This window comes from Miniopterus schreibersii (genome assembly GCF_964146895.1).
Source record: "Miniopterus schreibersii genome assembly, chromosome: 5".
NCBI classification, from domain to species: Eukaryota; Metazoa; Chordata; class Mammalia; order Chiroptera; family Miniopteridae; genus Miniopterus; species Miniopterus schreibersii.
The window spans coordinates 55,038,132-55,051,914 of NC_138106.1; the positions used below are offsets into that span (position 1 = coordinate 55,038,132).

Genomic DNA, 13,783 nt, shown 5'->3' on the forward strand with positions numbered 1-13,783 from the left:
ACAAAAGGAAATGTTTAGCATTAGGAATAAATATCAGATATTAGAGGGCCAATGAGAATAAAGTATTCGCGCTAGGAAAGTGTGGGGAATTAGATTGAGAAGTGCGGTTAGGTCCTAGTGTATGAGGAGTTGAACAACCAGGCAGAACTATTATATTTTGGAAGAGTAGAGTTGCAAATGAAAAAAGTTATAGATAAATTTAGCCATATAATGCCCAGTGAATTAGAGCAAGGGAAATCTGGAGTCAAGGAGATCACCTAGGAAGGAAGATGTTGCTTTCCTCTAAGAAGAGGTGGTAAGGGAGGGCCTAGACTTTTCTCAGGACCAATGCAAAAGGAAAGCTAGACATGAATGACATTTCAGAAAGGAATGCCTTATAGGCTTTGGTGACTTTTGGTGGCTTTAGTCACTGGACAGAAGAAACCAAGTCTAAAGACTCTACCACAAGTGGGCTGAAGCAATATAGATACAAATAGGTAGGCAAAGTGGTAGGAAAGATTGAGTGAGGTCATAAGTTACTCTGCCCTGGCTGAGAGGGACGTGGGGATGCAGAATCCTAGAGCAGCAGGCAGGAATTAGATCAGTTTCCCAAAGGGCGTCCCATGGAAGGTTGGTCTGCACAGCAGATGAAAATAAGACTTTCTCTTCAGATTCCTTCATAACGAAAAATCCCTCTTGGTGATTCCCAGTGAATACTTTGTGTTAAAGTGCCCAAGGAGTCCTAGGGAAAAGAAGTTTGTTTGGCTTTGTTTATCCTAGCATCTGCCTTCTGAGGCGGTAGGTGGAACAGGAGCTTTTGAGCCACGGTGCCTGGTTGAGAATCCTGACTCCTCTGAGTAATTTTGGGCAAAATACTTAAATGTTCTGTGCTTCAATTTTTCCCCTTTGTAAAATGGGGATAATAACAGTCAGGGCTTCCCATGCCCCATATGGTTTTGTGTGAAGAGAAAAACTGTCTCTCCTGGGAAAATAAAGTGCCTGACTTGTACACTATACATGTTATCCCCAGTAAATGTACCTAGTTCATATGGTTTTAGGATTAAATACATTTATATATGTAAAATGCTCAAGCAGTTCTTGGCACAGAATCAATACTCTATTAGTATTTTTTTTTTTCTCAGTCCCCACCTGAGGACATTTTTCCATTACTTTTTGGGGGGGGGGGGGAGGAGAGAAACATTGATGTGAGAGAGACACATCGATTGGTTGCCTCCTTCATGCACCCTGAGTGGGGCCGGGGGTCGAGCCTACAACTGAGGTACCTGCCCTTGACCGGAACTGAACCCGGGACCCGTCAGTCCTCGGGCCGACGCTCTAACCACTGAGCCAACTGGCTACGGCAGTATTACTTTTTAGGTAACACGTGTTAAATGCCCTAAGAACTAGTGTTTGGTGGTATGTACTGTGGGAAGTGCTGGGTTAAATGGATTAATATGAGGTGGTTCCAGATGACTCTCCTTTGAAACTGGATACTGCTATGCTGTAATCTTCTGGGTCCAGTAATGCCCTCACAACTTATCAAACATCATATAACAATTGATATTATCATACTTAAAAAGTAGAGTCTCATCTGTCAAGAACTTTAAACATGCCTCTAACTTTTGACCCAGTAATTCCACACCTGGATTATGTCCTTAAGAGAGGTACAAAGAAAGATATAGTAGGTATGTTTGAAAAATTACCAGTAGCATGCAGCCTAATCACAGTAATGAAAATGATGGGCAACCCTCGGAGGAAATACATCAAAATGTGGTTAGTAGGTCTTCCTGGAGCAGTGAGTTTTCATTTCTATATTTTTAAATTTTTTTCTATATTTAAAATTTTTACTTTCATAATCAAGAAAAAATATTTTAAAAATTGTTTTTTCCTGCTATTGGAGGCATAAATATACACATTTATCTGTCTTAATGCACATTCCTTCCTTTCTGCACACCTTCCAGGTGCTGTCAGGATCAGAATGGGGCAACATGCTGGTTTGGGAAGCTGGCCTCATCAAAGTTGAACTGTGTCGAGCTGCACGTAAGTCTTGTCACCAGGGTCCCATCAACCAGATAATGCTGGACGAGGGTGAAGTTATCACTATCGGGTCAGATGGATGCGTAAGGGTAAGATTTCTTGATACGTGGACTGTAGCACCCACATTTAAGCCTTGCAGATCACCCAGTTGGCTCTATCAGTTTTTTATTTCTCGCAAAGGACATTTTATGAAGGAGACCAGTGGTCATTTACCCCCAGGGCCAACTCATTTTAAATAATGCTGCTTTTATGGTAAATATTTGATTTCTAGTCAAAATTAATTTACAGCATCTTAGCACTGAAATTTTCTGAGGAGGTCTTTTGTTATTTTGATTGTTGTTGAAATAGTAGCTTCAGAAAATGAAAGCCCGTGTTAGCACAATATAAAGAGTGGACACAGATGTTCTTCCTAAATGCTTGGTATGAATGGATCATTTTGCAGGGACAAAAGTGCCAAACATTTGTTGCTTATTTTTGTTTTTTTTAATCCATGCCTGAGGAGATGTTACACACACACACACACACACACACACATATATTTTTTAAGGAAGGGGGAGAGACAGAGAGAAACATTGATTGGTTCCCTCTGGTGCATGTCCGGATCAAATCCTCCACCTAATGTGTGCCCTGACCTCGAATTGAACCCAAGTGTACGGAATGATGCCCCAACTGACCGAGCCGCCTGGCCAGGGCTTGCTGATTATTTTTATTGAAGTTACTAATTGGGAATATACTCAGAGGTGAGATGAGAAGGTTTGGCTGTGGGTGCTCCCTGCTCCTTGTGCCTGACGCTAGTGAACTCATTCTCCCCTGTGGACACTCCTGCTCACAGTGTGGCCCAGGAATGTTTTTCCTTCTGGTTGTGGTCACACCTCTGTGTTTACCCTGCTGTTGCCGACAAACCTGGAGCCTCCTGATTTGTCCTGTGGTCCTTTTGTTACTGACTCCTTCTGGGGCCTTTCATAAGGAAGTGGTAGTGTTCTTTGTATATTCTTTAGAACGTATTATTATCAAAAATAGGACTATATTTTTAAGTCTGATCATTGTTGACACCTATGGAACTTATGCCTAATGTATTGTTTACGCCGTATCTTCTACAGTCTGCCCTCTTACCATTGGCTTTTTGAGCCCAAGCATACATTTTTTACATTTACCATATTAAATTTAATCTTGTAAGATTTTACTCATTACTCTGAGAATATTTTATGTCCTTCGCTATGTCATAAAATATATTCACTGCTTCCAAGATATGTCAACTCAAAATGTCAAGATAGCAAATGGAAGAAATCCTCAAGAGCAAAGTTAAATATTTCACAAAGGATCTCTTCAGTCCTGTTAGAAAAGACTTACCCCACCTCCCAGGCATTAGTCTGGCCCTAGGACCTGGGCCTCTGGCCATGAGGCTCATCTATGGGACAACACCAAGCCTCCCTGAAGTTACCTTGCCAGAGTCTGAGTTACTGAGTTCAGGACGTGGCAGGGTGTGCCAACAGGACCATCCGGAGTGGGCTTAGGCACTTCACAGAGGAAGTCCTTCTAAGTCTCTCTACCACATGGGGTGAAAGTGTGAATTGTGCTCCCCCATCCTTCCTGTAGCATTCTGGTCTCCTACCCCAAGAACAACAGTCCTTATCTGTACAATACAGTCTAAATCGATGATAGGGAAGGGAAACGCTTTCTAATGAACACATCATCTACATTCATTTTCTCTGCTTATAATGAAGACAGTGTTCGAATTATTAGGCGAGAAGGTCTCTTTCCCCTTTCCAGGGGCCTACTGGTGAATATGAAACAGGACTTGTGATGGTTTGCTGAACAAGCGAACCATTTACTCCTCATGGCCACTCCATGTGCAGACAGACCTTTCAGAAACCTTGAAATACACATCATTTTGGACAAGTTAGAATTCTTAATCAGAGCTGTACTTTCTCATAAATGTCTATAAATACAAAGGAATTTCTTTTGTATTTCTTTTCTGGCTTAGAAAATATAAATTCAGGAACTACTGTGTGATTAAAGTATTTTCTTATTAATTTTATGAGATATGGGATTTTGAGACCATAGACACTGCTGATTCTATAAACGAGACTGGACTGCTAGAGATTGAGCCCATCAATGAACTTCTAGTAGACAAGAATGTCAAACTCTTCTCCATGATAAAAATGAATGACGCTGGAAATAACTTTTGGTTGGCTCAGGTAAGTTGCATTCTTCTCTCTTGGCTCTTTTAAAGTTACCTGGACATAAAATTAGAATAGTATTATAATTTAATGTCACTTTAAGTCCGTGTTACTATTAAGACTACTTATTGATACCTGAAAGAAGAGTTTCTGAATTTTGGTATTTTAATTGACCTATATGTTATACACAGAAAACCTGTTAGGAGCATTTCTATTTTGTTAAACTAAGTATAACAAGATTGCTTTGTTGTGTGGTTGTGTTCTAAGATATATAGAAGTTGATTTAGTTAAATTTCAGTCACACTTTAAAATATATGTAAACTTTTAGTAGTATTGTTCGTCCTTTAAATCATAGGAAGAAAATTATTTTAATCTGGCAAAAATTCAAAATTATAAGACAAAATGTTATCAGGTATTTAATTTTTTAGGATTCCAGTGGCGCCATATGGAAGCTTGACCTTAGCTTTTCAAATATTGTAAGTTGCCTATTTTCTTTATTTTTCTAATTTTTATAATAATAAATCTTTGCTATTCTTCCTTAAAAGGTACTTTATCTTTCTCCACGTTTCTTCATTGTTTCCATCAAAAACTTGGTCAAGCTGTCTGATTCCTGAGAATTCATATTGTTTCTTTCTCTCTCTTCTTTTGGTATTATTGTATATTTAAAAAGGTCTGTCTCATAGCAAAAGTTACCAGAAAAGTGGCAATGACAATGGTTAATGTACAGTGCTTTGCAGTTTTCATAAACATAAGCTATTTGCATTTGTTTTATCTCATGTTATCCTCACCACCATTCTATTTAGTGGGCAGGCAGTTGCTATCAGCTCATTTTACTGATGAAGAAATGGAAACTGGCATCCAAAGTGGCTTGTGCAAAATCACACAGCCATCGAGGGCACGGCCAGTACTCTATTTCTCCTAGTTCCAAAGTCCAGCATTCTTTCCAACCTAGTATGCTTTTCCTTATTTCTATTCAGATAAAATCACACATGTAGTTACAGGGTGCTATTTGTATTTCTTTAAACTTGACCTTAATTCTATGTTAAGCTGTCGTTGAGATCTAACAGAATTTCTGTCTTGATGATCAGACACAAGATCCAGAATGCCTCTTCTCCTTCCATTCTGGACCCATTGAAGCCTTGGCCGTCTCTCCTCTCACTTATCTGATGGCCACTACTGCCTTGGACTGTAAGTAGGAACTCTCAGTGAAAATATAGTTGGCCTTTTTGTTTTGTTTTCATACAATCTTTCGTATGTGTTTGATTAAAAGCATTTCAGAATTTTTCCAAAAGGAAAGCCTCTTAATTCAAGTAAGGTGAGTTTTTGTGGAGGAAAGGGCACGAAATGCAGCAGCCATAGTTATTGTGAGATTAAGATGAGTGCACAATCAGTAAATGACTCATGAAAATGCTATTCATTTTGGTTTTTATCTACATTTGTGCTGCTGTATTCCTTTCCATCTCCTTTCTTCTTGACTTATGGAGAATCTTTGTGGACTGTGCAAAGTGAAATTAATCTACCAATCATCAGTTGTCTTTTTTTTTTTTTTTTTACTTTAAATAATTTATTTTTCAATTAAAGTTGACAGACGTTATTATATTAATTTCAGGTGTACAACACAGTGATTTGATACTATATAACTTACTAAGTGATCACCCCAATAAATCTAGTACCCATCTGACACTCTACATAATTCTTACAATATTATTGACTATATTCCCTATGCTGTACTTTAAGATCCCTGTGACTATTCTTTAACTACCAACTTGTACTTCTTAATCCCTTCACCTTTTTCACTCAGCTTCCCAATTCCACTTGCATCTGTCAACCATCAAAATGTTCTCTGTATCTATGAGTCTGTTTCTGTTCTGCTTGTTTATTTTGTTTTTAGATTCCACATATAAGTGAAATCATATGGTACTTCTGTCTGACTTAGCACAATATCCTCTAGGTCCGTCCATGTTGTTGTAGATGGAAAGATTTCATTCTTTTTTATGACTGAGTCATATTCCATTGTATATATGCATCACTTTATCCATTCATCTACTGATGGACACTTAGGTTGTTTCCATATCTGGGCTATGGTAAATAATGTTGCAATGAACATATGGATGTATATATCTTTTCAGTTTAGTGTTTTGGGTTTTTTCAGATAAATACCCAGAATTGGAATTGTTGGGCCCTTCTTTGTCTCTTGTTATATAGCCTTTGCTTTAAAGTATATTTTGTCTGGTATAACTATTGCTACTCCAGCTTTTTTTTTTTTTTGTCCTTCCATTTTCATGAAATATCTTTTTCCATCTCTTTAATTTTAGTCTGTATGTGTCTTTTGATCTGAAGTGAATCTCTTGTAAACAGCATATGTAAGTAAGGGTCTTGTTTTGTTATCCACTCAGCCTCCATATGTCTTTTGATTGGAGCATTAAATCCACTTTCCTTTAAAGTAATTGTTGATAGATATGAATAACAAAATGGCAATAAATACATATTTTTCCTCTTTTTTTCCTCTTTTTTAACATTTCTTATAATACCAGTTGGGTGGTGATGAACTCTTTTAACTTTTTCTTCTCTGGAAAGCTCTTTATCTGTCCTAAGATTCTAAATTATAGCTTTGCTGGGTAGTGTAATCTTGGTTATAGGTTCTTGCTTTTTATCACTTTGCATATTTTGCTTTTTATCACTTTGCATATTTTGCCAATCCCTTATGGCCTGCATAGTTTCTATTGAGAAATCAGCTGAGCTCCCTTGTAGATAATTAACTGCTTATCACTTGCTGCTTTTAAGATTCTCTCTTTGTCTTTAATCTTTGGCATTTTAATTATGATGTATCTTGGTGTAGGCCTCTTTGGGTTCATCTTGTTAGGGATTCTCTGTGCTTTCTAGACTTGTATGCCTATTTCCTTCACCAGGTTAGAGAAGTTTTCTGTCATTATTTTTTCAAATAGGTTTTCAACTCTTTGCTCTCTCTCCTCTCCTTCTGGCATCCTCATGATGCAAATGTTAGTAGGCTTGAAGTTGTCCCAGAGGCTCCTTAAACTCTCCTCATTTTTTTTTGGATTCTTTTTTTGGGGGAAGGGGGTATTTTCTGCTTCCTTATCTTTCAAATCTGATTTGATCCTCTGCTTCATCTACTCCACTGTTGATTTTCTATAATATATTCTTCATTTCAGTTAATGTATTATTCATTTCTGACTGGTTCTTTTTTATTTCTTATTTTTAATTTTTATTTTTTTATCTCTGTTTTTATGTTTTCTGCCTCTTTGTTGAAGTTATCACCAGTTCATCTACTTATTGAGCATCATTATAACCAGTGTTTTGAACTTTGTATTTAGTAGATTGCTTATCTCTACTTTGTTTAGATCTTTTTCTGGAGTTTTGTTCTGTGCTTTCATTTGGGACATGTTTCTTTGTCTCCTCATTTTGGCTGCCTCCCTGTTTTTGTTTTTGTTTTTTCTCTCCTGTGTTTGTATTTATGTATCAGGTAGAACTGCTAGTCTCCTGGGCTTGGTAGAGTGGCCTTATGTAGTAGGTGTCCTGCAGGGTCCAGTGGCACAGCCTCCTCATTCACTTGAGCTGGACACTCCAGTTTTGCCCCCCGTTGTGGGCTGCGTGCACCTTCCTGTTGTAGTTGAGCCTGTATTGCTGTTGGCAAGTCAATGGGAGGAATTTACCCCAGGCCATTTGGCTGTGAGGACCGGCTTCCGTCACTGTGGAGGATCAGCTGTACAGGGACTGACACCACAGAACAGGACTTACTTCAGCAGGACTCTGTAGTCCACCTCTTGAGTGTGTTCTTGTGGAGGAGGTTGGGTGGTGCTTTGATGTAGTCTGAAGCTGTCCACAAGGTGTGGTGGCTTTGGGGCCTCCTGGGGGATGCAGGTCAAGGTCATCCCCCACCTCTGTACAGCCCAGGGCCACCTGGCATGAGCTACACAATAACCTGCAGTTGGCTGCTACTTGTGCTGGGTTTAGAGGTGCCCAGGAGAGGCCAAGCTGTGAACCAAGGCCAGCTGCTGCTAGTGCTGGGTCTGGGGCCTCTTAGCAAGACAGCAAGGGCAAGGCCAGATGTTGCTTGTTTGAGAGATTTTAAGAAAGTCTGAAGCATGAGCCAAGATAGGCCACTTATATGGAAAAGCCACTGGAAATGGCTTGGCTTGGGTTGGGTTGGGTTCGGTCTGCAAGTTGGGTGGGGTCTTAGGGAATCACCAGGGCAGGGCAATGGTAACAAGTTGATGGAGACTCAAATATGGTGCTCACCTGCCACCTCTGTGGGAGCAGGCCTCAGAAAAAAAAAAACAATGGCCTCTGCCAGCACTTTTGTCTGAGAGAAAGGTTCTGCTCCAGTTCTCACCTCGATGCCAGGCAACTTGGTTCCTCCCTATATGTCCCTGGTGCCCCAACGCTGGAGCTCAGAGTGAGTGAGTCTGAGTAAGTCTGTGAGTGGGCCCTTGAAGAGGAATGCCTGGGTCTCTAGGAACCCTCTATCTCACTCAGCCACAATGTGAGCTGGTTTTTACAGCCAGAAGTTATGAGGACTTCTCTTCCTGGCACTGGAATCCTGGGCTGGGAGGCCTGGCGTGGGACTGGGACTCCTTGTTCCTTAGGGGGTTCTCCACAGCCAAGATAACCCTCCTGATTTTTATCTGCCATGGGGGTGTGGAACCAGACCCTTCTAATTCTCTGCCTCTCCTACCAGTTTTGATGTGGCTGCTGCTTTATGTTCATAATTGTAGGACTTCTGTTCAGCTTGATTTCAGGCAGTTCTGAATGGTGGTGGTTCTGTAGTTTAGTTGTAATTCTAACATGGTTGTGAGAGGATTTGAGTGCTGCATTTACCTATGCCCCTATCTTAACCAGACTCTCAGTTTTCTTCTTTATTATTCATGTTTATAAATTACCCAATTGAGGGTATACATAGAAATTTTTGACTAAAGAAAGGTTATTAGATTATCAGTTGATGTTGTTATTTAGGAAATTTCTTGTTATAATGCTCAACATGGGAAGTAAGTCAAGGTTATTTTAAAAGGGATTATATGTATGCATTTGTTTTTTTAAAACTGTCTTCCTATAGGCTCTGTTCGAATCTATGATTTTGCTAGCAAAACTCCTTTGACTTCTGTGAAATACAAACAAGGAGGCACTGCCCTTGCTTGGGTACCTCGACTGGTAAGTTTATTATAATGAACTTCTACCAGATTTTATTAATAAATGTAGTATAACAATGCTATTTCTTGGAAATACAGATATTTTCTGACTCTGGATTTCAGAGAAGAGTAAAAATTTTAAGTTTATTCACTTAGAACATGATAGAAATCATATCATGACCTTGCTATTATTGTGATTTTGGTCCTGTTTTAATGAGAATCTATTTTTATGCCACCTTCAGATTAGTAGTAGTTCCATGTTACAAAGTAATTACCCAACAGAACTTTTTGTATATATCCTCTCTCTGCCTCGCCCTGTTTTATTCAGCCTATTTACTTTTCTAGCATGCCTACTAGGTCCTGGGCCTTGTTCTGGATTCTGGGATTATAGCAATGAACAAAGACAAAAATACTTGCCCTCATTGTACCTTACCCTATAGTGGGAGACAGGGGCAGAGACAGGGTCAGAGACAGATGACAAGCAAATAAGTAAAATGTGATATGTAAGATAATGATAAGAGCTACAAGAGAAAATTAGCAGAGACAGGGAGTTGTTCGAGTTATCTATTACTGTGTGACAAGCTACCACAAAATGTAGTGGTATAAAACAGCAATTATTTTATTTTGCTCATATACTCTGTAGATTGGGAATTCAGCAGGGATGGGTTATCTCTGCTTCGTGGTATCTGGGACCTCAGCTGGGAAGACTTAAATGGTTGGGTCCTGGAATTATCTAAAGGCTTCTGTATTAAAAGTCTGGCACCTGGGGTGAGGCTGGGCTAAGCTGGGATATCGGCAGGAGCGCTTATCTAATAGCCCCTCCATGTGGCTTGGGCTTCATCACAGCATGGTAGCCCCATGGCAGTCACACACTTCTTCCCTAGCAGCTTAGGCCTCCAAGATCTCGTGTCCCAACAAACAAGGCAGAAGCTGCTGGCCTTCCCAGCCTCGGAGGTAACACAAGTTACCCAACAGAACTTTTTGTATATATCCTGTCTCTGCCTGGCCCTGTTTCATTCTTACTTCTACCAAACTCCAGTGGGTGAAGCGGTCGCAAGCTCCACCCAGATTCAAGGGGGAGGGACTTGAACCATATCTGTCCATGGGAGGCATGTCAAAGAATTTGTAGCCGTGTTTTTAAAATGTTATGGGAGTATTTTGGGAATGTTTCAACTTTTACTGTTTTGGGTTGAAATAAAAAAAAGAAAATGTTCCAGGCTCAAAGTAGATGTGGAGATGACTGGAATGGAGGGGAATTTCATGATGGGATCAAAATTAGAAGGAGAATTTAGGCAGAACAATGATTACGCTAGAACAAGTAGAAACCACAGTATATTTGGATTACCAAACTTGGCTCTTTTATTCTAATCTATTTACATTCTTAGTGAAGTCTTTAAAAGACAGCCCAAATAACTGAATCATTTGTTCAGATGTGATGTCCCTAGAATGTTTCCCATTTTAGCCTTACATCCAAGTAACAATCATATGGATGTTATACTAGAATCAAAATGCCCCTTCTCCATACTCGCTTGCCTTCTGAAAAACTCCACACCATTCTTGACAGCTCAGCTCAGGTCAAACATCATCTCCTTCCCATAGCCCTTTGTGACTCCACCTTCAAATACAGTTAAGTGTACCTTCCTCTGTTGTTTTGTTTGTTGGTTAAGGATTGTGTATATACTTCTCTGACAGCACTTAGCACAACATACTAAGATTACTCGCTTTACTGTCTACCCTTCCCACAAGACTGTATGTTCTTCATGGTGACAACCATACCTATTCTTTGCCACTATGGCAAAGTAGTGCCACTACGGTTACTGGTACATTTAGACACTTAGTCAGTGTTTGTTGAATTAACAACATACAACTGGAGTTGAATGGAATACAGTTTTCTTATTCCCAATATTCTCCTAATTGCTTGGCCTCGGGGATGATCACTGTCTCTAAAGAATACCAGGGGCTATTGCCATTCTCCTGAATACCTTTAAGACAACAGATTTAGCACATTCCAACATTGCTGGATTTATATCTCCAGCCCAGACTTCTCCCCTAAGCTGAAGACTGTATGTCACCTCTATATTGAGGTCACCAGGGGACCTCAAACTCAACATGTCCAAGACTAAATTAATGATTTTCTACTTGCTCCCAGCTATCCCTTCCACCAAAACGATAGCAGCAATGAACCACACACACACCTGGCTCCCTTCCAGTGTTTCCTGACTCAGGATATGTCTTATTTGACCTTGACACCTCCCTCTGCCTCATTCCCCATATCCAGTCATTACCAATAGGGCCATTATATTTCTTATTATAAAATATGTCTATACCCCTCCTCTCCACTACATCACCTCAGACTAAGTGACCACAGTCGCCGTCCTAGAGTACGGCAGCTACCTCTCCAAAGGACTCCCAGAAGGTCTCCGTGCATCCCATCAGGCCACCTCAGAACTACCTTCCACACAGCAGTGGGGATGACTTCTGAAATAGCTAACATGACCATGTTACTTCCCACCCCTAGCCCCCAACTAAAAACTTTTTGGTGATTTCCCACTACTCTTGGGATGAAGACTACACCTCATGTGACATGTAAGGCACTTTGTGATGTGGTGCCTGCTTATCTCCCTCTCCAGCCTCTTGTGGAAGCCCTGCTCCCTCACTCAGTCTGCTCTAGTCAAATTACAACATTTTTCCTGAGTTACTTTCTTTACTGCCACAGGACCTTTGCACAAGCTGTATCCTCTCCCCAGAGTGCTTCTCCCACCTTCCTGTTCGTTAATCCCTGGGCCTATTTCTGATCTCGGCTCCACCATCTCTTCCTTCAGGAAGTCCTCGTGTAGGTCAGCTTTCTTTGTTGTGTGCTGTCAGAAAATATGTTTCTTTCCTTTAGCACTTAGTTCATAGTTCCTTACTCATTTGTATGATTGATTAATGTCTGTCCTACCCACTAGACCATAAATTCTGTGAAACCAGGGGATGAGACTATGCTCACTCTTGAGTTGCTGGTGCTAGGTGCCTGACATGTAGTAGACAGACACTCCACCAACATTTGCTCATTGAGTGTTTAAATTGCCACTGTTTACCCGTCTCATAGTTAGCAGTGACAGGATTGTCCTAGAAGAAATGGAGGTTACCAGAAAGTGGTAGAAGGAGTTACCAGTGGGAAGTCATTGTTAAATGACTCAAGTCTAAATAAATTCAGAAGTAACAGTACAACTTTCCTAATCAACTAATTTCAGATTTCTTGTGTTTAATTTTTGTCTAAGATAAGCTTCACCGGAGCACAGATCATTGTAGGATTTGAAGATGGGGTTGTTCGAGTACTTGAACTTTATGACCCAAAAGGGCTCACAATTTTTGCAGGACGGAAGAAATACTTGGATGCAGATCTTCATCTGAAATATGTTTTCAAACCCCATACGGATCATGTAACTGCTTTAGCTTTTGAACGCGACGGGGAAATTCTGGCTACCGGGGTGAGGAGTAGATTTGTTTGTTTCCTAGTGAACTTTGATGGTGAACCTTTCCTGTTAGTCTTCCTACCTAACGATGCCTTATTAGGTGACACTCATTTCTGAGAACGTATCCACATTTTGCTTTCTTCATATTCATGTTCTTTCAGCTTGGTCCGTGGGTGGCATTTTAAAATATTCTCACAAATTGAGTTCTAATGCTTATTTTAAATTAATAGAAAATTTCAGCTGGGAATCATGCAAGATGTTTTATGTATAATCAACATTTTATAACATAGGTATAGTCTTATATAGAACTGCCATAAGTGAAGAGAATGACTGTGTAAATCCTGTGTGGATTAGAAGGTGAGCATTGGCACTGGGGAGTTTTTTTCTGAGTTAGTCTTATGTACAGTACGATTATTTTTCCAAAACCATGTACTGGAACACATGGTCTGTCAAGTGTTTTCATGGGGAAAATGAAGGAAATATTTGAAATAAGAATTTTCCCCAAATAATCTGGGATATGTGATCATCATAGGTATAAGTGTACTTGTAGGTACAAGTGTACAGTGGATATTAAATGCTCCTTTGTACGCTATGGAATGCATTTTGTAATAATATATATTTCGCTGATATTTCTCATTTTCTTAGAGTAAAGATAAAACTGTGTTCTTCTTTGAAGTGGAAAAAGATTATAAACCAATTGGTTATGTTACTACTCCTGGGCCTGTTTGCCAGTTAGCATGGTCTCCGCTCTCTCATGTAAGTAATTATTATTTGTCTTCATGCTTAAGTCCTAGTTGCTACATACAGAAGTGATCTGACAGGTGGAGAACAGCAGGTGCAATTATTAGCCCCACCTCTGGGTCCTACATTGAGGGACCAGGATGCTACTCAGCTGGGTATCAGGACAACCTCGGGAGCGGCACGCTGTCTCACTGCTTCCTCTCGCTTCCATGCTCCATAGCTCGTTGGCCACGGTCCCCTCAGA

At 40.1% G+C, this 13,783-nt stretch overlaps 1 protein-coding gene across 1 annotated transcript in view; it reads left to right on the top strand.

The window, feature by feature from the left end:
- The window catches only part of CFAP44 (cilia and flagella associated protein 44), an 88,204-nt gene that overhangs the window by 18,059 nt on the left and 56,362 nt on the right, over window positions 1–13,783 (top strand). Inside the window, exons 9-15 of the mRNA XM_081138681.1 lie at window positions 1,941–2,105; window positions 4,059–4,214; window positions 4,625–4,672; window positions 5,285–5,384; window positions 9,268–9,362; window positions 12,604–12,813; window positions 13,444–13,554. Coding sequence (XP_080994807.1) covers window positions 1,941–2,105; window positions 4,059–4,214; window positions 4,625–4,672; window positions 5,285–5,384; window positions 9,268–9,362; window positions 12,604–12,813; window positions 13,444–13,554 — 885 coding nt within the window. The remainder of the gene's footprint in view (window positions 1–1,940; window positions 2,106–4,058; window positions 4,215–4,624; window positions 4,673–5,284; window positions 5,385–9,267; window positions 9,363–12,603; window positions 12,814–13,443; window positions 13,555–13,783) is intronic.